Source organism: Nanorana parkeri, unplaced genomic scaffold (assembly GCF_000935625.1).
Source record: "Nanorana parkeri isolate BGI_ZX_2015 unplaced genomic scaffold, ASM93562v1 scaffold4, whole genome shotgun sequence".
Classification (NCBI taxonomy): domain Eukaryota; kingdom Metazoa; phylum Chordata; class Amphibia; order Anura; family Dicroglossidae; genus Nanorana; species Nanorana parkeri.
The window spans coordinates 2,928,414-2,953,925 of record NW_017306272.1 but is presented as its reverse complement, the minus strand read 5'-3'; the positions used below and the strand labels follow the sequence as shown (position 1 = coordinate 2,953,925).

General features: G+C 40.8%; 1 protein-coding gene across 1 annotated transcript in view; it reads left to right on the top strand.

Annotated features, from left to right (window-relative positions):
• The window catches only part of CHN2 (chimerin 2), a 220,339-nt gene that overhangs the window by 63,709 nt on the left and 131,118 nt on the right, over nt 1–25,512 (top strand). The window contains exon 2 of the mRNA XM_018576444.1: nt 20,823–20,861. Coding sequence (XP_018431946.1) covers nt 20,823–20,861 — 39 coding nt within the window. The remainder of the gene's footprint in view (nt 1–20,822; nt 20,862–25,512) is intronic.

Sequence of the window (25,512 nt, the reverse complement as noted above, 5' to 3'; positions counted from 1 at the left end):
AATGTCTCCCCCCCCCCCCCCCCGTGGCCCTTAAGATAACTATGGAATAAAAAGGTTACCGCATAGTTCTCTTTTGACTTTTTTTTATGTCGTAGACATGCTATCTGTGTAGTCTTTCAGGGGCCCTGTCAGTTTGTCATTACTTTGAGACCTAAACCGAGACCCCTATTTACACTTAAGCGTGAGTGTTTTCAGGCAATTATGGGGCTTTTTTGTGCGTTTTTTCAGGTTTTTGTGCACGTGTGTTTTTTAAGTGGTTTTCATGTGTTTTCATGCTTTAGGTGTTTTTGCTTTGGCCAATGGAAAGCAGTATTATCTGAGACATCATACTTCATTGTCATCCTTTTTGTTTTTTCTTTGTGGTGTTGTGGAGTCCCAGTCTGGGAACTTCACAGCCAATTTCTTTAGCCAGGCAATAATTATTTTTAGAAAGAGGTCATCAGTGGCAGCCCCTGTATTTCTCTTATGATAGCTTTCCTTTAACAGGCTACCCTAGTCTAACTACCGGTAAGAGGTTTTGTGTACCCTGAGAGGACATCAGGTCAGGTTAAAAATGACGGTCATTCATCATATTCAAGGCAAACAATACAGCAGTTTCAGAAATCTTTGTACATACCAAACAAAGGGAAAAGCTTGCCATGCTTCTTTGTAGCATCATGTAAACGTAAAAAGGACAGGTTCTCTTGGAGATCTGCATAGTTATGTAATTATTTTTCTAGCTGTAGATCATAATTGCTTTGTATCTGACCTAACTGTTGTCTGTGCAGTAGTTTGATGCAGAATGCAACGAGGGTATAGGAATAATGTAGTTGTATGGTCTCCTACTGTTGAATATTGGCCAACAGTCTACATAATATCTGTAAAAACACTTGGAGGCATCACTGATATGTTCTGTCTTCTGTTAATGAGGCAGCAGATGTTTTTCCTACTTGTCAAACGGCACTTTCGATTGCACACATCTGACTTCCATCCACATATTAAGATTACTGCTCCATCCATCAACCACATGATGCTGTATTATAATCCAGAGTGCTACAATCTAATAGATCTTTGCAACATGGCCTGAGTACGGAGCAAGCATTCCCTATAGTGCTGTGTCTGTGCCGGAGCTAATTCTGGTCAGCAGGAGTGCGTTTAAGAAGTGTCCTTTATTAGAGCTCTGTCATTCTCTCAATTACTTACTCTTTTATCCGAGGAGGATTGTTCTGAATGAGCGCTGTGTGAAATCTGTTTTTCAATTCCACACACTTGACACAGCAGGATAGAAACAATGGCCAGGAATGAAGGAATCAATAGGGATCATTATCCAATGTATTAACACATGCCGGTAATTATGTGGCTTTGTTAATCTGTTCTTGCGGCTATCACCTCCCAAGGAGAAAGATTTATTGGGTTCCTGACCTTGAATAACAAGTATTCCTTAATATAAAAAGACATTTCTGGGTTTTCACTGAATGCCATGCACTTATAACCAGTGGCAAGCGTAACGTTTTTGGTTTTCATTGGAATCTCTGGTTTGCTTGAGATTCTCTTGTATTACAACAATTAGGATTTCTCACCTTCCACAGCTCCCTTGTAAACAAAAGCAGAATACTTGTCCAGTTACAAATTTAGTGCTTGACATAATAAAATCCAGACAATAGATAAACGGCTCTCATTAGAAACACTGTATCTGATCGTATTGTGTTGTGACCTTTCACCAGCAGCGATGCAAGTTTAATATATACTTGCAAGCCGTGGCCTCTACGAAGAAACCTTTATAGGGTGAAATGCGTTAGTGAGGGTGGAGGAGACTGTGCGACACGGTTGGATCAGAATAAAGTTGTTTTTATATAGTGAGCAGGTGCTTTGAGTCAGTAGTCCTTGTAGTGTGTTACTAAACAGGGAATTATAGAATACAGGTGTTTTTTTTGGCCAGACCACTTTTGTAGTTCTGAATTTTGGTAACTATATGCTGTTAATACTTGTAGTGATACTATTTTTTATTTATTTCACATGCTGTTTGTAATCTTACATGGAACGATTAGCTACGGTTCAGGATAAATGATTGTTCATGAATGCAGGAATTCTCAGCCAACATAATAGCCCCATGCAAATGTGGCTTTAGGGTTCTTCCGGTCAGCCCAGATACCTGAGGGCAGTTGGATTGTGCCTGTACAGCCAACTTCTTAAAGATATCTATAGCCTATAGCAATATGTATTGCCTGAAATGATAGCACTTCATGTACTGCAGAATTACTGCTGGGCTAATTAAAATGTAAACTGCTTACAATGGCATCGATAGACACCGCCCCCCTCCTTCCCCGCCTCCTTCCAGGAGACAAGCAGCCAGAGCATTTAAACACTTGCATTTTTAAGTGATTCTCATAAATCTATATGGGAATACATTTCCATTTTACTCCAAAGTTTCTGTCTGGAATATGTATTGTGTACCAAGTGTAAGTACCCTGTTACTTGTTCATTTAATGCAGCACACCTTAATACATGAAGACGCACAGCACACATCTTTGACTTGTTGTTCTATAAATCGCAGGTACATTGCCTGCTAGTTGTGCGTTAGGGTACCATCCTAAATGAATGGCTCTATGACGCACCACACTGGGGATTGTGTGTTACTGTGCAGTGTGGTGTGTCGTAGAGCTTGCAGCATTTTGAAACGGACCGGACCTCAGGCATAATGTGCCTTGCGATCCCGTGCAGCCGATCGCATTGCAGCCGGAGGGCGTGGCTACAGTGCCATTCACTTCAATGGCCCGCCAGGCCACGCTCCCTCCTGCCCCACAAAAAAAGTGAGCCGGCCGCAATGCGAGGCAGTAGCCCGCTATATACTGAGTTTGGGTCACAGAAGTAAGGACCGTCCCTATAATCAGGCAGCCTGAGGTGGTTGCCTCAGGTGGCATCTCATTGTGGGTTGGTGATGGGGGCGGCCACAGCTTATCAGGTTGCTAAGAACTCTTAGCAAACTGTGATGCACTTTACGGCTTCTCTCCATGCTCCTGGCATCCAGTGATATCAGTGAGCTGGGAAGCAGCTGACATTAATAAATATTAGTAGCTGATAGAAGCCCTGACATTAGTAAATGTACTCCTGGGACCCAAAAAAGGACCAAAGCCTTAAAAAAAGATTTGGCTTTAGTTCTCTTTCAATGTTATTGTAACATGTTGATTTTATTACTCTGTACTGGCTTCATTTTTGCCCTAAATAATAATTTTGCCCTAAATAAAGAATTCAGCTACCTTGTCTACAGATGGGAGAGCTGCAATATATGACATTTGTGTTCTTGGGTTTAGATAGACTTAAAGTGGATTTTCTGGAAACACTGCAAAGTTCAAGTGTTTCCACTTCATAGATTTGGCCCTGAAAAACAAACTGCATATAAATACAATATACAGTAAGTGCCTTAGATATATTATAAAACGAATAAACAATCCGGCTGGAAATGTAAAGCAAAAATTCAGACATGCATTAAAAAAATGTTTTCTTTCTCAAACAAAAGCGTTGCGCATATTGCATCGCGTTCTATTCTACAAAATGCATCGCGTTCTATTCCAATAGAATTCTCCATATGTTGTTATGGCAACATGAGACATCTTTTTTTAGTCATCAACTCACTAACTTCCATCATATTTTGTGTTCCATTGGGGACGGCTTATATGTGTATTTTCTTAGGATTGTTTTATATTGTGATTTAAAATGAAATGTGTAATAAAAATATAAGTTTTAAACAATGGTAATCAAAACATAATAGTGTAGGTATAAAGTACCCTTAAAGTGTATTTCCACCCTTGGAGTCCAATATGAGAACCATCACTAAATGTCTGTTACATGTTCCTATTCACACAGGATACCTAAATATATCTATATATTTCTTACATTTCTAGTTATTTCTTTGGAGTATGCATGGGACTCTATAGGAAGCATTAAGCGTTCAGAATAACTGGCAAAACAATACACTATAGAGACACTCAGGGAGGCAATTTTTTGTGCAATAACATACAATGTACTACCCAGGCCTTTTTCTTTTTAAAGGAAATTTAAAGTCCCAGCATATACTTTCCTGGTATAACATCAGCACTGTAATAGGAATACATACTGGGGTTGTTTTTGATAATACAATCAAAGCTTATTTGAAAAAAATCACTTTTATGTAGTGAGTGCTGCCTTCTGTCTGCCCAGCACTTTCCGAACTTCCTGGATTTCTCAAGACTACAAATCTAATAATGCATTGCTTCCAGCAAGCCATGGTAATGTTACATTGTGAGTGTGTTGTAGCTCAGAAGGCAGGCAATGCGAGAGTGGTGGTACAATGAAGTGCAAATACACAGGGCTGAGTGAAATTGTGTCAGTGCATTGAGGAAGTACATCCTATGGGCATCTTCATTAAGTAAGTTTACAAACTTCTAGATGGATATGGTTATTAGGAAAGGGATAAAAGTTATGGAAATTCTATATACAAATACAGATTCATATTTTTGTTTTTGACCATAGATACCTTTTAATATTGGCTTTTCAAAATAGCAAAGCGAATAATTTAGAGATTGGATGAAACGTTTGGTGGATTCTAATAGTTTGGTCATTAAATAATACATTTTTATAGAGGTCTATACTTCAGAGTTCAGACCATAAAAAGGGTCCAAAATTTTAGGAGAAAAGAGGGACAGAGGAATTTGGTTTCAAAAGAGGAACAATCCCTCCAAATCTGGGATTGTTCCGAGGTATGTTACAGTTAAAGTTATATTAAAGTCAAAATCTTTTTAAACATAGTTCAAATGCTGATGAAATCACTAACAATGGATGCTGCTTTTTAGGCCTGGTTCAAACATGGGCGTTTTACAGCGCGTTCCTACACGCTGTAAAACGCTCAACATGTGAAAACCAATGATTGCCTATGGGCATGGTTCCCACCTGGGCGTTTTACAGCGTGTAGGAACGCCCTGTAAAACGCCCTACGCCCAAAGAAGTACAGCTAGATATACATGAGAATACATGGGAGAAGTGGGAGTTATTTAGCCAGACAGAGGTATTTAGAAAAAGGGTATGGAAAGAAAGAGAGGAAAGGTCAAGTCTCTGAGGGGGGATCCCTTAAAGCTAAAAGGTAGCATAAGAATCATCTAATATGAAGATAAATCTTGAGAGGTATAGATATAGAAATAGATAATTAAGCCATATTTGGATATTCTTCTAAGTATTTTTGTTTTTTCTCTATTACAAGCAATAGACCGGTATGTCTGGAAGTGAGGAGTAGACTGTGGATAGTAGTGAAAGAGAGGGGGGACGGTGAGGTAACACAAGTGAGATGAAAGGTTTAAGGGGGGGAATAAGGATAAAGTAAGGAATAACACATTAAAGTAAACACATATATGGGAGAGAATAAACAAAGGGTGAGAAGTAAGTAAATATATTTATAATATATATAATTTTTTTTTTGCAATAAATGGGGTTGACCTCGGATTGAGGACACGGAAGGGAAACAAACACAAAATTATCAACATGGATAAGGGGGTAAATGGGAATATTATTATTGAGTAGATGTCATCTAGGTAAAAGTGAAGAATAATGTAAGGGGTAAGAGGGGAAGATAGTTTTAGGACCAGGTAGAACCTTTAATATGGAAAGGACTACACAGACTCACTTGGTGATCATGTTCCCCCCCTCTCCTCGGAATAAGATGCGATAGTAGAATAAATGTTAGATGAGTATATGGGAGAAGAAATGGAAGATGAGATAACGAATACTGTCAAGCTAGAATATTGCCTAGATGAATGTAAGATAAAGTTGAAGATAATATACGGAGAGATACATAGTAATGTTATTTGAGAGATAGCAGTTATGATGTTTAAATGTATTTTTCCCTGTCCTTTTATAGATAAGGTTTGTATAAGTATGTTTATTGAAATAAAAATATATTGAACCATGAACAAAGCGGTACCCCCGAGCCACACTCGGGAATACAGCGTACAGGTCTTACCTTGTCCGCGATCCCCGCTGTGTCTTCGGCGGCTGCCGACTTCCGGGTTCCGTCCCTTGCGAGCGGCCGTGTCGCAGGGGGCGGAGCCGGCGGGAAGTTTAAAAGTGAAACAAACAAAAAAAAAGTTATTTAAAATAGAGAAAATAAAGGGGGAAAAATCATACCGCCAGTGAAACGCGCGTTTCACTGAACGAAAAAACGAGCTGAAAAACGATCATAAAAAAAAACCTCAGGTGTGAACCCAGCCTTAATGTTTAAAAGTTTTAGTTTCCAGCAGAATCAGCTGGTCCCCCGAGCACTGGTCCTGATATCCTGGTTTGGGGCTTGTTCACACCATCTCCAGACCAAGTCTGGATGCATTTCTGCAAATGTGGTCATGTGCATTTCTGATGCTCCTTTGACGCGTTTTTGATGCATTCTGGTGCATTTTCTCTCTTATCAAATAGGGATGTTCAGATACCAGTTCAAATACCAGTGCAGATACTTGGCATTTTCACGAGAACTACCAGGGTTGCAGCAGTTGCAGCTGGGACCGGGCTCTGGCACACCACCACTGCCCTGAAATCATTAGTCTGTATTGACAAAAAGCAGAAATGTATCAGTACTTGTGTCTGTGAGTACTTGGACAAGTATCAGTATTTGTACTTGGAAAAATAGTATCGGTGCATCCCTTATATATGTTTATAAAAAAATAATAATAATGCAATAAAACGGAGATGTACCAATCCCAGGAGCTCCGTATGCTCCTTAAAAATGACAGCTGCCTCCTAACTTTTGAATTTTTGTCTAGTCTAGTCTTGGAGCTGGAAAAGTATCTGTACTTGTACCGAGTACGGAACTTGGCCTGTGAACAGCGCTGTTCTTAGTTGGTTTTGCTTGGGTTTTAAGTGTGTTCCAGTGCATTCTAGTACAGTTGCAGGCATTTCCAGAATGCTGTACTTTTTAAAAAACCATTGAAACTGAATGCAATGGTGTGAACTAGCCTCATTTGTACCACTGGAATGACTTGGTTTTGGTGCATATTCTGGTCAGGAGATGATCTGGAGATGGTGTGAACAAGCCCTTAGGATGGCTCCTTTCCCTTGCAGGGTCATGAAGAGCCACCCTTGTGTGTGCTAGTAAGCTGTGTGTGTCTTCGCAAACACATAGGCATAACAGGGCAAACTAATCCTGTACTCCCAGCTACTCCTTTCTCCCTTCTCCAAGCTAGTAGATGAACTGCTGCTGGAGACTGCTCATTCCCTTGTGATCTTGTATTGGACAGGAAGTTCAAGGGAGCGGAGCTGATAGAGTTGGAGCTGTTTGGAAACATGATGACTGTATGTGCTTGGTCAATATTCTAAAGCAATAATGAATCCAGACAGAACAAATGTGTATTTGTTCTGTCTGGATTCATTATTGAAAAACAAGTTTGAGAGTTTAATACTACTTTTTAAAGAAAAATACATTTAAAATCTTTTACTTCCTCTTTGAACAGTTTCTCTTTGTCCATTCTACTAAACTCAGCTATGAATGGTAGGTCTCAGCTTATCTCCAGCGGCATTAGCTGCCCATTTCTACGAGTTTTACACCTTCTAAACATCATTGCCAATGCATTTTGTAAGGAAGGGTATTTAAAGTTTAATGCCTTGATGTAAAAACAAAACTTGAAGGCACTGGCGCTTCCACTGCTTCCTAATTGATTTAACATTCAGTTTCAGCGCCGCATTATGCATCGGCCTAAGCAAAAAAATATTGACTTGGCAGGTGAAGAAAATAGCATGTAATCAGTATTTGGAAATAGGTTTTCTCTTTTACAGAGAAAGTGACAGGCAGGATGTAATTGGATCTGGAGATTGAGGAAGATAAAATAACCGCAGCTCTAAATATCAATTTTTTTTTTGTAAGAAATGCCAGAAAGATTGCTGGCGATTGTTTAGGGTTCTGAATAATAAATTAAACAGATAGAAAGTTTACAGCAAAAGAAAGCTTTCTCTGAAAGTGAAAAAGTAAACTTTTTTCTGAAAGGCCTCATTCACACGGGTTGTGTTGCTCCGTACAGCGTGAAAGGCCGTTTTTTATGCCCTGGGAGCTGCGTGAAGAAGTGTGCGGGCAGTCCCTGGAAATCTACACACAAGAGCTGTGAACCCTCACATGCTGCTTCCCATAGCTCTGAATTTTGACAGCTGCACACAAACGGTGCACCGACCTGGATCTATCATGTCGCCTTCAGGCTGTACACCATCTGTGCACGGCTGTCAAAACTCGGAATTGCGGGAAGTAGCATGTATAGACGCTCAGCTCCTACAACTCCATAGACTTACATGAGCTGCCGCACACTTCTTTCCTCAACTCCGGGCACATCTAAAGGTGCCCATACACTGCTCGATTCTCGTACGAGAATCGGGCGAAATCCCGCGATCGTACGAGAATCGAGCAGTGTGAACTAAGACGTGCGACCGTTTCTACTGTACGGTCGCACATCTTTTGTCGAGCCAACATGTTCGAAAACCTGCCGAGAATCGTACGATTCTCGGCGGGTTTCCAGCCTGCTCGCCCGATAGCTGCGGAACGGGCCGGTGTGCGCACGCGCACACTGCCCGTTCTGCATTGCCGTCATCGGAAGCCCGCCCCTCAGCGGGGCGGGCTTTCGATGATCGCAAGTACGATCTGCCCGTCCAAGGTGGGCAGATCGTACGGGCTTTCAGGAAGCATACGACCATCGCAAGACAAAAGTCTTGCGATGGTCGTAAGGTGTATGGGCACCTTAAGAGCAAGCTGGGGTAGCCCCACTGCAAGGGTTAAGAGCATTTTTGCCCTGAGTTCTGCTTTAAAGTGCACCTGATTAAGCAACTGACTTTCGGTCTGCCTGCTCACATGGGAAATAGCTACTTTTAGCACTTAATACTTATCTGAGACCCGGAGCATATATTCACAAGCCTGAGTGAAGTGTAGCCTCTACAGACAGGGTCCAGATACCCTGCTACTTCCTACCGCTTACATTTCTAGTTCAATTTAAGAGGGAGACCCGGAATATGTTTATTAAAGGTGCACAAGAACCTTTCTCTGGGTTTCTCTTCTTTAGAGAAGGTCAAGTCACTCTGCTTGTTCTGTCTTTGTACCTTAGACCGGGTGATGGGTTTGTTCTAGAGATATTTGATACCTCTGTGCCTTTTTTGGCTACTGCTGTTGCGGATCACTTTATTTCAACCTCGATTTTATCATTATTATTATTTTTGCATGGAGAGAAAAATCATACATTATTACTGAACGTAAAAAATGTTACTCAGATAGCGCAGGGCAGAAGAACAATGTGTAATATAGTAATATCCTCAGTAATACTCAAGTCATCCTTGGAGTGCCGCAGAAATGTTCATGCAGTCATTATTACCGATGTACCCATGTTTGGGGTTCCCTGGAGCCTAATTAGGAATCACTACAATTTAGACCCAAAAGAATGTAAACAAAAATGCCCTAGGTATAATCTGCCCAAGTATGTCTCAAAGAAGGAAAACAACATACTTCCTAATTCAAAAATAAGTTTTCACCCAGAATAACATATTTTAACATATGTCAATATATAAAACATTTGTAGCAATACGCATCAAAACAGTTTTCTCTTCTTTCCCCTTTATTTTATCGTTTGCCCTTACTCCTCTGCATTTTCCTATCTGTGTTCCATCATTCTACCTTTTAAATACATTCCATCTCTTTTTCATGTGAATAGAGATGTTCAGATACCAAGTACCATACTCAGTACAAGTACAAGTACAAATACAGATACTTTTCCAGTTCCAAGACAAGACTAGAGAAAAATTCCAAAGTTGGTAGGCAGCTGTCATTTTTAAGGAGCGCACAGAGCTCCTGGGATTTGTGTATCCCTGTTTTAATGTATGTATATTTTTTTAAATAAATATATATAAGGGATGCACCAATTCCATTTTTTCGAGTACAAGTTCTGATACTTGTCCAAGTACTCACAGATACAAGCACTGATACATTTTTGTTTATTGTCATGTGACAGTTTTTCTACAACAAAACAGACTAATGATTTCTGGACAGTGGTGGAGCGCCAGAGCCAGGTCGCAGCTGCAACCGCTGCAACCCTGGTAGTTCTCATTAAAATATCGGCACTGGTATCTGAACTTGTATCTCAACATCCCTAGAATATGCTGTAGATAGTCACCTCTTCCAAGAAAACAAAACATGTTTATCAGCTGAGCTGAATCCTGCTCATTATGACTTAGGCTGGGTACACAATTGTGGTTGATTCAGCGGGAACCAGCCAAAATTCGATTTGTGGGTGGCCCTATCCCCTCAACAAACATTGATCTTTGCCAAAGAGACATGCTGGTAAATCTTCAGCCAAACAGTACTTGAAGTCAATCAACTGCAAGCACTCTTCCGGTATTCTGACAGTGGCCGGGAGATACATTCATTAATGATTTTGGCCTGAATGGAGGAATCTGTCGTATTTTTTTATATTCTGCCTCCAAGGCCGTAGGAAAAAAAACATGACTGTATGTATGCAGATTTACAGTCTAATAAATCAATAGGGTCAATACTTGTAGAAGTCAATCTTCCATTTTATAAGTTACACTCTAGAATACAATATATATGACCGGCTTAAGAGGGAACTGATAGATAGGTTAAAAAAAACTCTCTGGGATTCTGCAGAATCTGAACCTCTCTTTTTAGCTCCCTTTTGGTCTGTTAAATATACCATTGGAAGTGTTTTGCTATATCTGTTTTAAAAGTGAAGAAAATATCTGAAAAAAAGATCCTACCACAAAACCATGGAGTCTGTAACTTCTTGTACTAAGCTGACAACTCCCAGGGAGCATTATCAGCCCTACCCATGTTAGCTCTGTAAACCGCCGAACACCTTTCCCTTATATTTCAGAGATGAGGAAAGGGCAAGTGTTTTGTAGCCCAAATCAGGAAATCAGACTAGGTTGACAGCTGTGCTCCATAGATACAGTACAGTAAGTGAGCATTGTCAACCTAGGACAGGATGTGTATTACTTGCAGTATCATCAAGTGAAAGTAAAGGGATTTAAAAAAGAATACTATTGCAATCACATCTAAGGACTGGTGAGCTGCAATGTATTATACTTTTGTCCTTGTGTTTAGACTTTTTTTTGAAAGGTGTTTTATTTATGAATACAAAACAAAATAAACCAGGTCACTAATAAACTTGGACATTGAAGCTTTGTGTGATGCATTCTCACGTTCATACACTGGTCTCTGTCTAATCCCCCCTGAAAATAGAATAAAACTCTGTATGATAAAGAGGTTGAAATACATTAATGCACTTTTAGCACTTAGTACAAAGGCTACTGAAGTTTATTCAAAACTTAAACCAGGGTTGGAACCCTTGACCGGCTAATGTAAAGCTATTTGTATTTAGGTCAAATGTCTGTGTTGAGATTAACAAAAGGTTTTATGTCCGGAGTGGTTGCGTCCCTCCACTTTTGTAAAATCACATTTCTGGCATTAAGGAGCAGTATTCGTATTAGCTGGCCGGGGTTTACTCATGATATAACTTGGTAATATAGCAGAGGTGAGGCAGATCAAAGCTTAGAGTCTGTGCCAATAGCAGGTGTATTTTTGCTGTGTTTAGATACACTTTAAATAGGCCACCAGTTGACTGAACCCACTCAAGTCCACCTAAAGTAGAAGTAGAGCTAGGTAAAAAAGTGGCCCCCGGTAGCTTTTAGCCGCACATCAAAGCAGACTTACCTGCCAAACTGTTCCCCTCCAAAGCTGCGCTTCTTCCTCTCCAGCTCTTCCGTATTTGGCTTGATCCTCTTCCAGGTTATGATCCTTTGGCTGCTTTATTAGCCAGGCCCCGATGACATAACTTCTGCCATGCATGCACACAGTAGTTACTTAATCTCTGCATACCGAGCCTGTGCTCTGAGCGGTGCATGCAGGGCTTAGTGTACAGCAAAACAATTGCCAAATGGTGAAAAATAAGCTTTTATGGCAGAAGAGACTTGCATAGAAATCTAGCCAACCTGCATGTTGTTTTCACTTTACTTCCACTTTAAGACTAGGTAATCCGAGGGCCTAATATTGGAGTGCTTTTGATTTGTGAGCCATGTTGGAGTTTTCCATCTGTGTCTCCTATTACCTGCACACTTTGTGTCCCAGCAGCCAAGCAATGATCCATTCACAGTGAGCTCTGTGCTTCTATATATTACACCAGGCTCCTTCCTTGCTTCTCCCACCTCATCTCTCTTTTTCTGTGTTTTTTTTTATTTGGTGCCATATTACAGTCATACAAAGCTCCATACTTACAGTCTCCTTCTTACCATTCTTCTTTTTATTTCAATATCTTTTCTTCTTCATACATTCATGTACACAAACTCATTAACTCCAATTGTTACTGCAGAGAAATCCTTCCATTAGGATTTGCTACATAATATAGCAAGACATGTGACAGTCCCTAACAAGAAAATCTTGTCCTTAAGATAATAAACACAATCAAAGGAATGCTGCACATTCAGGCTTACAGTCTTGTAAATACTATGACAATGCATTCCATGCTCATGGGAACTTACAATCTAATTAAATAAATCTTGTTTACCACTAAAAGGACATGTGCTAACCAACCTTCTAAAATAATATAATAGGGCACATTAAGCATATTTTTAATAATGACATTTGACATGGTTCTCTATCCAAAACCTTTTTTAGTTTTGGGTGAAGAGGGTAAATAAAGGGAAGGTGAACAATGGCTTTTGGATAGCACCTGCCCTATCTGCCCTCTATAGGGTTCATTGGAGCATAGGAGGAGGTCTCCCAAGTGTTCATCAGTGCTTCACTGCTGTTCCAAAAGTAGTGGAGAGTATCAGAGCAGAAACATGTCCTCTTTAAGTGCCTTCAGCTGCTCTTGGCAAAATGGTCAGGTGTATGTATACACTTCGGAAGTGTTGCTCAAAGGGTTCATTGGACCCTAAAGGCAGTTGGTGGAAAAAATCTAATTCTGTTGTATGTTAAATAGTGGCAGTCTGGGTTCAGCCGCTCAGTGGCGTAACAACCGGGGGTGCAGCAGGGGCGCGGGCACCGGGCGAAAAGTGAAGGGGGTGCTCTCAAAGAGTCCATGTACATTTTCCCTATCTGCCAGTAGCACTGCACTCACTGCTAAGTCTTCTGATTGCCCTGCTGGAGTAGATTCTTCGTATATTTCTATGCGGAATCCACTAGATGGCATGTGATATAGTGGACTACTTTAATCTTGTTTGACAATACCTTGTTAGAGTCAATAAACCTCACCCCTTTTAGTGCATAGGTGGAGCCTAATGAGAACAATATCTCCATTATTGCTTAGAATCTGTCATGAGTGTATGTGCCTGTTTCTCGTGGTTTCTCAATCTAAAGGTAAATCCTGTCCATTCAGGTTTATAATGTAATATAGCTTATAGGTTGCCTGCTCATATTAACAGTTCCTGCCTTTGGCATGTGTAATCCTTTATATTATGAGAAATTGGATTCATGCAAACTTACAATCTAATTAGAGAGTTTCTGCTCTTTAGAGCTGTTGATCTTTCACTAGGTAAATACATTGACCTGTGTCGCCTAATATAGAGTGTTGTTAAAATCTATACTAGACTAATGGAAAAAAGAAGACATCCTAAAGGACTGGAAAATAATCTCTAAGTAACAGCTAGAGCAGCTATAAAACCTGCATCACGAGGCCCTGGATTGCATACTAATATGTCACTATCTGTGTCACCTGCTGCATTCAATCATTTGAAGTCCATGAGACTAATTTAAATAAGAGTTAAGGTGCCCATACACTGCTCGATTCTCGTACGAGAATCGGGCGAAATCCCGCGATCGTACGAGAATCGAGCAGTGTGAACTAAGACGTGCGACCGTTTCTACTGTACGGTCGCACGTCTTTTGTCGAGCCAACATGTTCGAAAACCCGCCGAGAATCGTACGATTCTCGGCGGGTTTCTAGCCTGCTCGCCCGATAGCTGCGGAACGGGCCGGTGTGCGCACGCGCACACTGCCCGTTCTGCATTGCCGTCATCGGAAGCCCGCCCCTCAGCGGGGCGGGCTTCCGATGATCGCAAGTACGATCTGCCCGTCCAAGGTGGGCAGATCGTACAGGCTTTTAATGAGCATACGACCATCGCAAGACAAAAGTCTTGCGATGGTCGTAAGGTGTATGGGCACCTTAAGGATTACTAAATGTGTACCCTGCAGAAATAGTTAAAATTACTAGATGTATCCTCCACTTAAAGTGGAACTGCATTTAAAGAACACAATATAGTAACATGTCCAGCTTTAGGAGTCCAGTACTTTTGTACAACAGAGCATTCTCTTTCCTCTTCTTCACCAGCATTTGGGAGAATCAGTCTATCAGTTAATGTTCTGCTGCAGCCTGGCCAAGTCTGTAGGAAGTAACATGAAGCTATGAGGATGCAGAAGTGTGTACGCTTCTAAGTGGCCCCTTGTGTGGTCTGTAGAGCCTAAAACTTATATCTCTACTCAGTGAATTACAGACCTGTAACAAGTATCCAATCATTGAAGAGTCGGGCTAACTAGTTTCCAGGTCAGTTACTCACCAAGTTTTGAAGTGACGTATTCTTACACCTTGAGGAATTGTGTGCCATTATGTTACAGGCTTGTAAATGTTTCCAGCATATCCTATTCCATCTTATTGGCCACTTCTCCAAATTATTTTGTTTAGGTGTTTGCAGTGAAGAGTACTCCTAATGCTGCAGCATACAAAGACATTGTAGACAATTGTTAGTTTCCAACCTTGTGCCAACAATTTGGTGAAGGCCCTATTCTGTTTCAACATGACTGTACCCCTGTGTATGAAGCCAGCTCCATAAGGACATGGTTTGATGAGCTTGGTGTGGAAGAATTTAAGTGGCCTACACAGAACCCCCGTCGCTACCCTTCTGAATACCTTTGCATGAATTGGGACTCTTGTGAGCCAAGTTCTCTTTCTACTTAACCGCACAAATGTTCTTTTGGCTGAATTAGCACAAAGTTCCACAGACACTCCAAAATCTTGGAGAAAGCCTTCTCAAAAAGATTAGGGTTAATATAGCCACAACCCCACAATGCTGCACATGATTTTGGAAAGGGGTGCTCATTAAGACAATATAGGTGTCATGGTCAGTTGGCCACAAAGTGTATCAAAAGTTCAGAGTAATTGCAATTTTATTTGGATATTTGATATACTGCATGCATTGCTTTAATGACACTGTTCACAGCTACATTTCATATAAGTGGCAGTAACAGTCATGTTTGAGTGATTCCAGCAACTCTTCCGTTCTGTACTCTTAGGTACACCACTGGGATCATTCAGCAGGAGATTGCAAAGTGGTGAAGCAGTCTTAGCAGAGCTGTAATTCTGTGTGATCTGTCAATATGTAAACACACAAATATCCCCACAGCGTGTGCTTCTTCAGGTACTTAATCACACATTGGAATAGTGAGACTCCTCACCACTTTATCTCTTGCAGTGACATCTTAAAGCAGAACCCGGAGATGCACTGTTTACCAGACAACTTTAGTAGCATTTCTCAAGTCATGAACATCATTAAGTGTGTGTTTTGCTAGAACAACTCTCAAAATGAAGTTTGTTTAGAATTTTTTAAAGTTGTAATAGTTGTTCTGTTAATATATAAAGTATACCCTGTATTAAATCAGATGTCAGTATGCAAAATAAAACATCTCTGCTAATAATATCAAAAAATCAGTGTAACAACAAAACAACCGCTGCTTGCAGATAGACTGATGTATAACGTCCTTGAAGGAGAACTATGAGGTGAGTGCTTTTCACTCATCCTCATAATTCTAGCCGACCTGTGACAATGAAACTGTCACAGGCCGGCTCAGTAGATCGGGAAGTGAGCGAACACATACCGGCGTTCGCTCATTTCTCGATCCTGTCACGGCAGAGAGCCGTGACAGGGGAGGGACTGGATTCCCCCCTCCCCGCTCCGATCCTCCAGCGCTGACTGGTGGAACGGAACGGGGGAGGGGGCGGGTACAGCTTGCTCTGCCTCTAGATAAGCAGAGCCAGCTGTCACTCACGCAGCTGGGCGGATCCAGACATAATTGAGCTGTGGCTCGCGGTATACTAAGCTTAGGGTGACGGGAGGACGCTAGTTTGTGTCCTCCCGTTACCCTTAGGAGAACTATGGGGAAAAGCCCTAACCCCATAGTTCTCCTTTAAAGAGGAACTTTACCCACCAATTTAATGTCTCCCAAAACAGTTACTTTTAAGTCATGCTAATTGTCAAGGTTGCCAGTGTGCTTGTTTCTGCTCTCCACTGAACTTTCAATGCCTTCAATGGCTGGTGTCATAGCTGATCACATGTGCAGCACCATGGCAATTGCAATCCTAATAGAGGTTAAGACGGCACTTTCTACAATTGCACCGCTTAAAGTAAGACTCTACATTCATGAATTTCAACAATCCCTTCACTATAAAGAAAATTAGCAACTCACCAGTCAAGTATTATATCAAAGGCTTTATAAAATCTAACCATTAATTCTACTGCATTCTCATCCTTCATCAACATTTAGATGTCGGTTTGCACTTTTCTATGGTATGACTACTCCAGGTTAATAATAGTTGGCGTTAACATGATGTACCTCTGGTACTGTTGTCCGTTGGAACTGTTATCACAATTCAGCAATGCAGATTTTTTTCCCCAGATGTCGCGCAACATTTGTATCATGTTTTATTCTGTCTCTATCATTTAAAATACACCTATGATAACATTTATAGACCTTTCATTTCTTTGTAAGTGGGAAAACTTACAAAATCTGCAGGGGATCAAATCATTATTTTCCACACTGTATGTGTGCAGTTTTAAGGTCGGGGAGGGTTAAGTGTTAGCAGGAGCTTTAGTGTAGGGGTAAAGCGCTGACAGCTTTTGATTCTCAGCATCAGGATCTTTACCGTAGCCAGGCTTCTGGTACGTTAAATAAATGTATCACTTTGTAATCTGATTTATTTTATCAGCGCTTTTGTTCTATTATTGTCTGTTTTTGGCACGTTGTGAACCAGTGCTATATTATTTGTTGATAATACCTGGCAGCCCTGGTTTGCGTTTCTCTGAGTTGCATTTTTATATTATGATGTCCTTGTAAAGTATAGCTGTATCCTAGTTGAAATCATGGTACAAAACCAGAACATATTATTTATAGCTCACATCTCACTTCATCTTCAGGGTGTTCTAATGAGCAGCCCCCCTATACTCTTTCGCTGCTTGTTACATTGCTCTTTGATTGCACAGCTCTGCAAAATATATTTCAGTGATGTAAATAATAAATATGGAGAACACAAGGAGTTTAACATTCTTTGGAAGACTTAAAAATAATGGACTAAATTATTTAATCAACTGCTTTTACTGTAAAAATCTTCAGGCTAATGTCAGTAGTAATGATGGTAGAGCCAGCTTAAAGAACATTTTATTGTTATTGTTGTCTGGGGAAAAGGGCTATTGATTGAGTTGGGACATTTTCAGCGTTAACACTTCGTTCCCCTGCAATTCCCAATAATATGAACAGGTTTAGTTGAAAGGTTAGTGATACTGAAGTCCAAAGGTTTTTAAGCTATTTCAAATGCTGATGAAATCACTTACAATAGATGCTGCTCCTTGATGTTTAAAAGTTTTAGTTATCTGCAGAATCAGTTGGTCCTCATCTCCTGTTATAGGTTGGCTCCTTACCCTTGCAGGGTCCTATGGAAACACCCTTGTGTGCGCTAGTAAGCTGTGTGTGTCTCCACAAACACACAGATACAGCGAAGCAATCTACTCTTCTGCTCCCCACTCCCTTCTCCAAGCTGTAGATGGACAACTGCTGGAGACTTCTCTGTCCCTTGGGATCGGCGTGTCCCTAGCCTTTTTGCTGTCTGAGGTGGGGGGGTTGGTGCTGGAAGGTGCACAGTTAGTTGGGGGGATGCTGGTGGAGAGTGGCACTGGTATGAGCTGGGCAGGGAGATGTGTAAGGGCTCTGCATCTCCCAGCCCAGCTCTTAGCAACCTGGGATGCTCTGGCCGGTGTCCCACCAAGCCTCTAGTAACCAATGGCACCACTGGTTGCCAGAAGCTCAACAGGACACTGGCAAGAGCATCCCAGGTTGCTAAGAGCTGTGCTTGGAAACGTGCATGGCCCTTACACATCCCCCCAACCTGGAATGCTTTTGCTTGAAAGGGTGGCGGCAGGCACACTGCAGACATTGTGCAGCAGAGCGACCATGCCACTCTGCCTGCTGCCCCCCCACATGACCCAAAGATAGGCAACAGTCCCAGACTGCCGTATTATAGGGATGGCCCTGCTTGTAACCTTGTACTGGACAGGAAGTTCAGGGAAGCCGAGCTAAGAGAGTTGGACCCAGCTGGTGGGAAACATAATGACTGTAAGTGCTTGTGTGAAGGTATAAAGAAATACTTTTTGCTGGTTAGTGTATGTTTGTTTAATACTTAGATTTGATCTTTAGAGTTACATGTTCTAAGATAACAGAAGTTTACACGGGTAATATTATTACATGTTTTGGGGTGCTGTGTTTGATGACATTTGGGTGCCTTTCAGTGGTGATATTTGCTTATCCTAGCACTGCATACGTACCCAAAACTACTGCAACAAAAATTTGAGTACAAATAGAACATACTTTGGTTGCTCTTACCTTGGTTTGAGCAGGGTGCCTTCTGCACTTTATTTCACTGTTTTAATATGTACAGGTAGGTGCATAGCTTCGTAAGTCATAATTTATATGAACCCACAAACAGATAACACAAATCTGTCCCTCTATTTAGCCAAGAGGTACTTTCTGGATCATGTATCTACAATATATCTAATAGGATATCCATGTGCAGGCATTAAAACAACAACTGAACCAGGTGCTGTCAGCTCATATCTATGGGCAGCTCTACCCTTGTCTTTACCGCTGAAATTGCACATCCAACTTGAATAATGATTAGTATATGGGAAATGTTAAAAAGCAAGTTAAAAAGCAAGTCACATGAGGCATTTCAAGACCCTGCCAGCTACAGACATGACTCCCAGAAGCAGAGGCTGCCCAGATTTCCTACCCATGTTATAAAGCATACTGTAAACATACCTGTATACATTTTCGATAGCATGTTAGACTCCACAGTTTCACACATAGGTGAAATAGCAGGCTTGCTCTTAGACCGGTCCCTGGAGCCTATCTTCCCCTCCACTGCAGCGGTCTAAGGTCCCATAAATAATAACATTCTATACACAGTGTATAGACATGAAGATGCTGAGGAACATTCCAATGCTGCAATATAGGAGGAGAAAGGCTACAGTGGCCAGTGAAGCAGGCAGACGGCTTGACAGTTCAGGTGAATATATATATATATATTTTTTTTTTCTTTAGCACCTAAACAAAATGAGCACTTAGACCTTGCAGTACAGGGATAGCCCCACTGCAAGGATTAATAACACTTTTGCCTGGAGTTCTTTTTTTAAATGTAAAAAGTATGCAAGTACCCGGATTTGATCTGATATCAGCCTCTTGCAGTCACTATACAGAAGTGCTTGGAGAGGGTACAGAATAAGCAGCACCAGGAGACAGTATTGTGTGTTGCAGTGATAGGATTATGCTAACAGAAAGGGAGAGCAAAGTGACAGAGAGTGAAGCTCACCTGTCTGCTGCTTCTTCTTGTTACTGCCCTGTTAGAGGGTAGGGAGTGGAGGAGACCTACACTGAGTGGCCAGATTATTATGACCACCTGACGTTTGTAGGCAAATTAGCTATAATTTCATGCTGAAGTTGCTAGAGGGCCAGACCATTATAAATAGGGAAGCAGGTTGTTTACCACCACAGTAGGTGGTTTTTTTTCTGAAGATATGGGTAAACAACGCGATTTAACAGCCTTTGAACGTGGGAGGATTGTTGGTGCTCGGAGCCATGGAGCGAGTATCAGCAAAACAGCAGAATTGATTAAATGTTCAAGAGCAGCTGTTGTTAAAGTGTTTAAAGACTGGACTGTCAGCTGAAAATCTGGGTCTGAACGTGCGAATTGCGGCCGTCAGCGACTAGTCAATGTTAGGGCAGAATGGAGAGTGGCAAGACTGGTACAAGACAACAGAAGGGCAACAGTGCAGTGTCAGATTCCTCGCATCACCTTTCAACATCTCATGGAGTCACGAGGCGGCCCAACAAAGTCATCTCGTGGAGTCATCTCGTGGCCCAACGAAGTACTGATGGGGTGGTCATAATAATCTGGCCACTCAGTGTATAAGTGACTGTCAAACTGAAGCAGAGAACTATCAGGTCCACTACCCCACCTGTCATGTCTGTGCCGTGTGGCTGGGCTGTTTAAATTTTAGGACAGGACAGAAATACATATCCTTACAGTGTGTAAAATATTTCTCTTTTATGTATATAATTAGGATATTAAGATGTTTGCCTTCCTCTGTACAGGTTTCCTGCAACTTAAGTCTGTCAAAAAGAAATATGTAAGCTCCCATTGTTGCCAGCCTGTTATACTGATCCTCTGGCTCCAGTCCTTTCTGGGTCTCCCACTTGGAATTAGTTTAATTATCAGGAAATACAGAGAAAAATAATGTCTATATCTACATATTTTTTTCTGGTCAATAGGTCAAGGTGTTGTAGAGCAAGAGGCTCATAATAGATGGGTAACTAGCATTGTCTAAAGATAGTTCTGCAATGGCAGCTGCCACATCTGTCCTATGACTGGTTTCCTTTAAACTCACATTTCTTGTTTGGCCTTTGGTTGTAGCAATTTTCAGTTATTGATCTGTGTATTCAACCTAGGAACGATTCCCACAAGATAACCACGAATCAGTTTACTTCCCAGCACAGTTCACTAACAGATTGATTCCTTCTTCTTTTGTAGATGCGGAGGAATACCAACCCCCCATCTGGAAATCCTACTGTAAGTATTGTCTGCATGGCGTTAAGTCCTTTTTGTCTAGACGTTGTATACATCAAAGTAACAGAGGTTAAATCTGGAGCAATATTTAAATCTAATCAATAAATACAATTTACAAATGAATATCCTGTTACAGGAAAGCTGTTCTTATATTGAATTCTCCCAGGAATATTTCCATACCACTCTTAGTAAATAGCATTTTAACAGAATAGGTAATCGGTCGGATGATCAGACAGGGAGTAACTGTAACTTGCACTTTATTTAGCTGTTTAAAAGTTCTAATCAACAATGTAAAACAGGTTCAGGATAACAAAGAGCATACATGCACTGCAGAGTCTGATTATGAAAGTTGCAGAAATGTCGACTTTTCACCGCAATATGTCTGTGACTCAGTCAGGGTAATGTGGCTGCCTAGTCTCCATAACACTCTATAATAACAGAGGCTCTAGCTGAGAATCACTACTTTAGTAAACAGTTTTGAACACACACAGCTACATTTTCTGCTTAATCAGCATCCTTCTCAGTGTAGTCCAGGGTAGATCTCTTAACAGCGGTAAACACTTGAGGGATCCAAGGCCCCAAGGACAAAGGGCTACCCCACTAGAAGTGATAGTGATAGTAGTCGGAGGGGAGCTCCCAACAGTGACTGGGTCTTCCAGTAAAGCTGAAACTTGTTAAAGATGTCACCAGCACACCATATTGAAGTGAAGAACACATCTGTTTATGTATGCTTCATGTTAAAACACATAACGTTTCGGGGCCACACAGGGTCCCCTTCATCAGGCTTGAAATTACATCATTACGACCCTGTGTGGCTCTGAAACGCTGTTATTTGTTTTGACATGAAGCATCAATAAACAGACATGTTCTTCACTTCAATATGGTGTGCTAGTGACATCTTTAACAAGTTTCAGTATTGGTGGCACCATCCGTGGCGCCCACGCTGACAGGGATACCCGGTAAGGAGTGCAGCAGGACTCTGGAATACATGTTCCAGTGAAGCTGAGCGCTATTAGACTCTAGCCTAGTTGCCCACAGGCCTGTTCTGACAGTGGAGGGCCACTAACCTGGCTGAAGATCACTTATCAAGCTACCTTTGCCTCTGCAAGTTTGGCCTCTCTGAGTTCTTGAGGGAGGTAAGCTGAGGAATTTATACTCCCTGCACATGTCCAGTGACCCAGAGAGTCACTTTGCATTGGCTCTTTATTGCAAAATATAATACAAACCCCAGTATATCATGATATGGGGTATTTATGTTTGGTTTACTGCTGAGTATAGGTTATGGTACTTTTATAGATAGTATCGTGTAAGCCTCTTCTGGCTGAAGGAAGTAAAATGCTTTATATGGTGACTGCTATGAAATTAACAACATGTATAAAAATGTCCTCAGTTTGAAATAGAATGTTCTCACAGCAAGGGTCAGCAGGTAGACACCATAGATTAAAGTGACGCTAAACTCTGGAGTTAAATCTTAAAAATGCATTCAAGTACCTTAACTAATAACAAAAATGTTTCCTATTTGTGTATCACTCAGCTGTTACATAGTTAGTCAGGTTGAAAAAAGACACATGTCCATCGAGTTCAACCAATAGAGATATGAAAAATCATAGCTGTAGATCCTCAAATCATCTCTGAACTGGTGCTGACACTGTCCTTCCTTCTGAAGGGTGACTACTTTTGTTCCCCATGGTCCCTGTGTGTGTTGTAAAGTAGTCACCACTCCAAGCTCGCTCCTGTGATGGACTACAATCTTAATACAAATTAGTCAACTAAACGTAGGATTGCAGTCCATCATGGGAGTAGCTTGGAGGGGAACAAAAGTAGCCACCCTCGAGAAAAAAGGAGTGTCAGTATCAATTCAGAGATGATTTGAGGATCTACAGCACAGTTCTGTTATGTAAGCCAGTTTGTAATTAAAGACAACTTATGCTGGCTCTTTAATATATTTTAAGTTAAAGCTCTGACATGCCCATTTGTGCCTCCTTATTGGTCAAGGAAGAAGCACATCACATGGAGGGACCAATGGTGAGGTGCTTGAAGCATTAATGTCAGAGCTGGATTTCAAGTTTCAGGGTTCCTAGCTTGCTTTGTGAGACATCTAAATCCTCCCAGGACTCCCAAAATGCAATGTGCTTAACTCACGGTTGCTGAAATTTCACTACTTTTACAGTCAGTTAAGTTAAGGGCTTATGTAGATGGGCCTTGTTTTCCTGTATTTGACACACCTTTTAAACACACATCAAACTCAGGTCAGAAAATTCCCATTGGCTTAGGCGGAATAGTGTAGAACAGCATTTCTTAACCTTTTTTTAGTTGAGGCACTCTTTAAAAGTAATTGTGAGGGACCACTGAGGAGGCCAGGAGGCATACTAGCATGCAACAGCACCCTGGTGGAGAAAGGCTGGTGTAGATTAAAGTTCAGAGGCTGCTTTTGACCTCCTTTGCGTTGTGTCTCTTTGGATGTCGCAGGTCCTATTCATTTAAACTGAAGGCAAATCAGGCCAAATTCAGCCTTTTTTGTCAAGCACATGAGTTTGGGCAGTGCTGCATTCAAATGGAATGCCCATCTACACGAGCCCTGAGGCTTACTAATCTTTTAATCTTACATACTTTGCAGCCTTACCTGATTTCAAGGGATGGTCCAAAGTTTATATAGCTTACAGTATATTGAACATTGATCAACTTAAAAAATGTTTTGTATAAATGACAAAATCGTACTTTTACATTTTTTAAAAATATTTGAAATAAAACTATGGGCAAACGCAAAAATGATGTCCCTCCAGTAATACATTTTCATTAGCTGTTGATCCTACCAGTAGATTCATTGATTTTACACTTCCTGTAACAGGGTAACAATGCTATTTATTCTGTGGTGAAATCACAATAAATGTTGTCACCCTGTGGACAGCGCAGTTTTAGATGGACGTGTAATTTTAAATGGACAACAAACAAATTAAAGACCAGTTACAAGTATCACATTTTAAGCAGTTACAATAGCAGTCTCTTTCTTTTGGTTGAAATCATATAAACAAAAGCTGATTGTTCAAAGCTCCACTGTCAGTATAAGAATTAATCATTACCCCTAAAAGGGCCACTTTGCTGGACAGCTTGGTCTACATATGAATGTGAAGAAAAATATAAATATATGCATATACACTTAAAAAAATACAATGATATATATATATTTTTTTTCCTATAGTGTATATGTAGTTTTTAAGTATAAACACCGTATCTGTAAATCTATTTTAGTAGATATGCTGTGATGAGATTGCATCTCCCTCAGCTCCCCTTTGTCAGTTTTGTGAGTCAGTAATATATAAACACTGTCCCTTGAAGGATTTTGGCAGCACCTTATCATCTTAGATTGTCGATATTTCCATTGTTCTAGTACAAGCCTTTCGTTGCTGTCAAGGACTGTTAAAATACTTCCCATCAGCGAGTCATCCCTCACTTTGCTTCCCTGGCCACAGACAGGTCTGTGAACAATTATTAAGAACTTCTTCTTTGCCATTCAAATGTGTAGCATTGCTCTAAAAATATATGACATGCAGGAAAATACAAGTAAGTAGGTGGCCCGAAGCTTCTGAAAATGTAAGTGAAAAAAATCAGGTCACAAGAATCAGACTTTCGGCTTAGAAATGGAAATAGTAGCTATGCGGGTAAGCTTTATGTAGATAATGCATCTGTTCCAAAAAAACCACGTGAGGAAAAGCTGTAGAAATTTTCCCGAAGAAGCTGGTCCATCGATATGGTGATTTGAGGTTGATAAAAGAACAGTCAAATAACGGAACCTGCAGGAGAATCTCTCTGTGAATGCCCATTTTGGCAATACTGGGAATATAATCATTTTATAACCTTATATTATATGCAGAATGACAACTAGTTACAGCACCATAGTTTATAACTATCCAGTCACCCTAAAAACATTTTCTTTCCTGTTTGTTACCATGGAAATAGAACAATGATGCTTATTGTGTTTGTTTTTTATTTTGTCCCCAATTCTTTATAATTTCATAGTGAAGCGCTCTTCTCTCAAGCTGTACATTGCTGTTAGGAAACACTTACAGTATGTCTCTGACTTGATTGGGAAGCAAACTGTCAAGAAGGACAACATTTAACCACACTGCTCACTGAATGGCCTTCATTAGATCACTTGTTAGCATTCATTTTGCTGATGTGTTTCATACAAAAATGTTATGAAATGTTGCAGTAGGGCTACAAAATTAATAAAGGTGATTGAAGGCCTGAGCTGTGAAGATCGCCTCAAGAAATTTAAATTGGTTCTCCTTAGAAAAAAGGCGCTTACAGGGGGACCTAATTGCAATTTTCAATATCATAAATGGGGATAACAATATTCGTAATAGGATGTTTACACCAAGAACTGTACTAATGACGTGAGGACACAGGAAGAGGATAGAAGAGAGGAGGTTTAATCTCAGACTTCGCTGTGTTTTTTTTACTGTGCGAGTAGAAAAAATGTGCAATTCTCTTCCACAGTCAGTAGTATCTGCTGATAGCATTGATAAAGCCCCGTAGTTTAGTGATTACATTAGCAGTAAAAGGACTTTTCCATTTTTTCTCTTGTTATCTCCTTGAGCTCTTAAGTGAACATATCCCCCCCGTGTTGCCCCTTTACCCAGCTGGTCTACAGCTG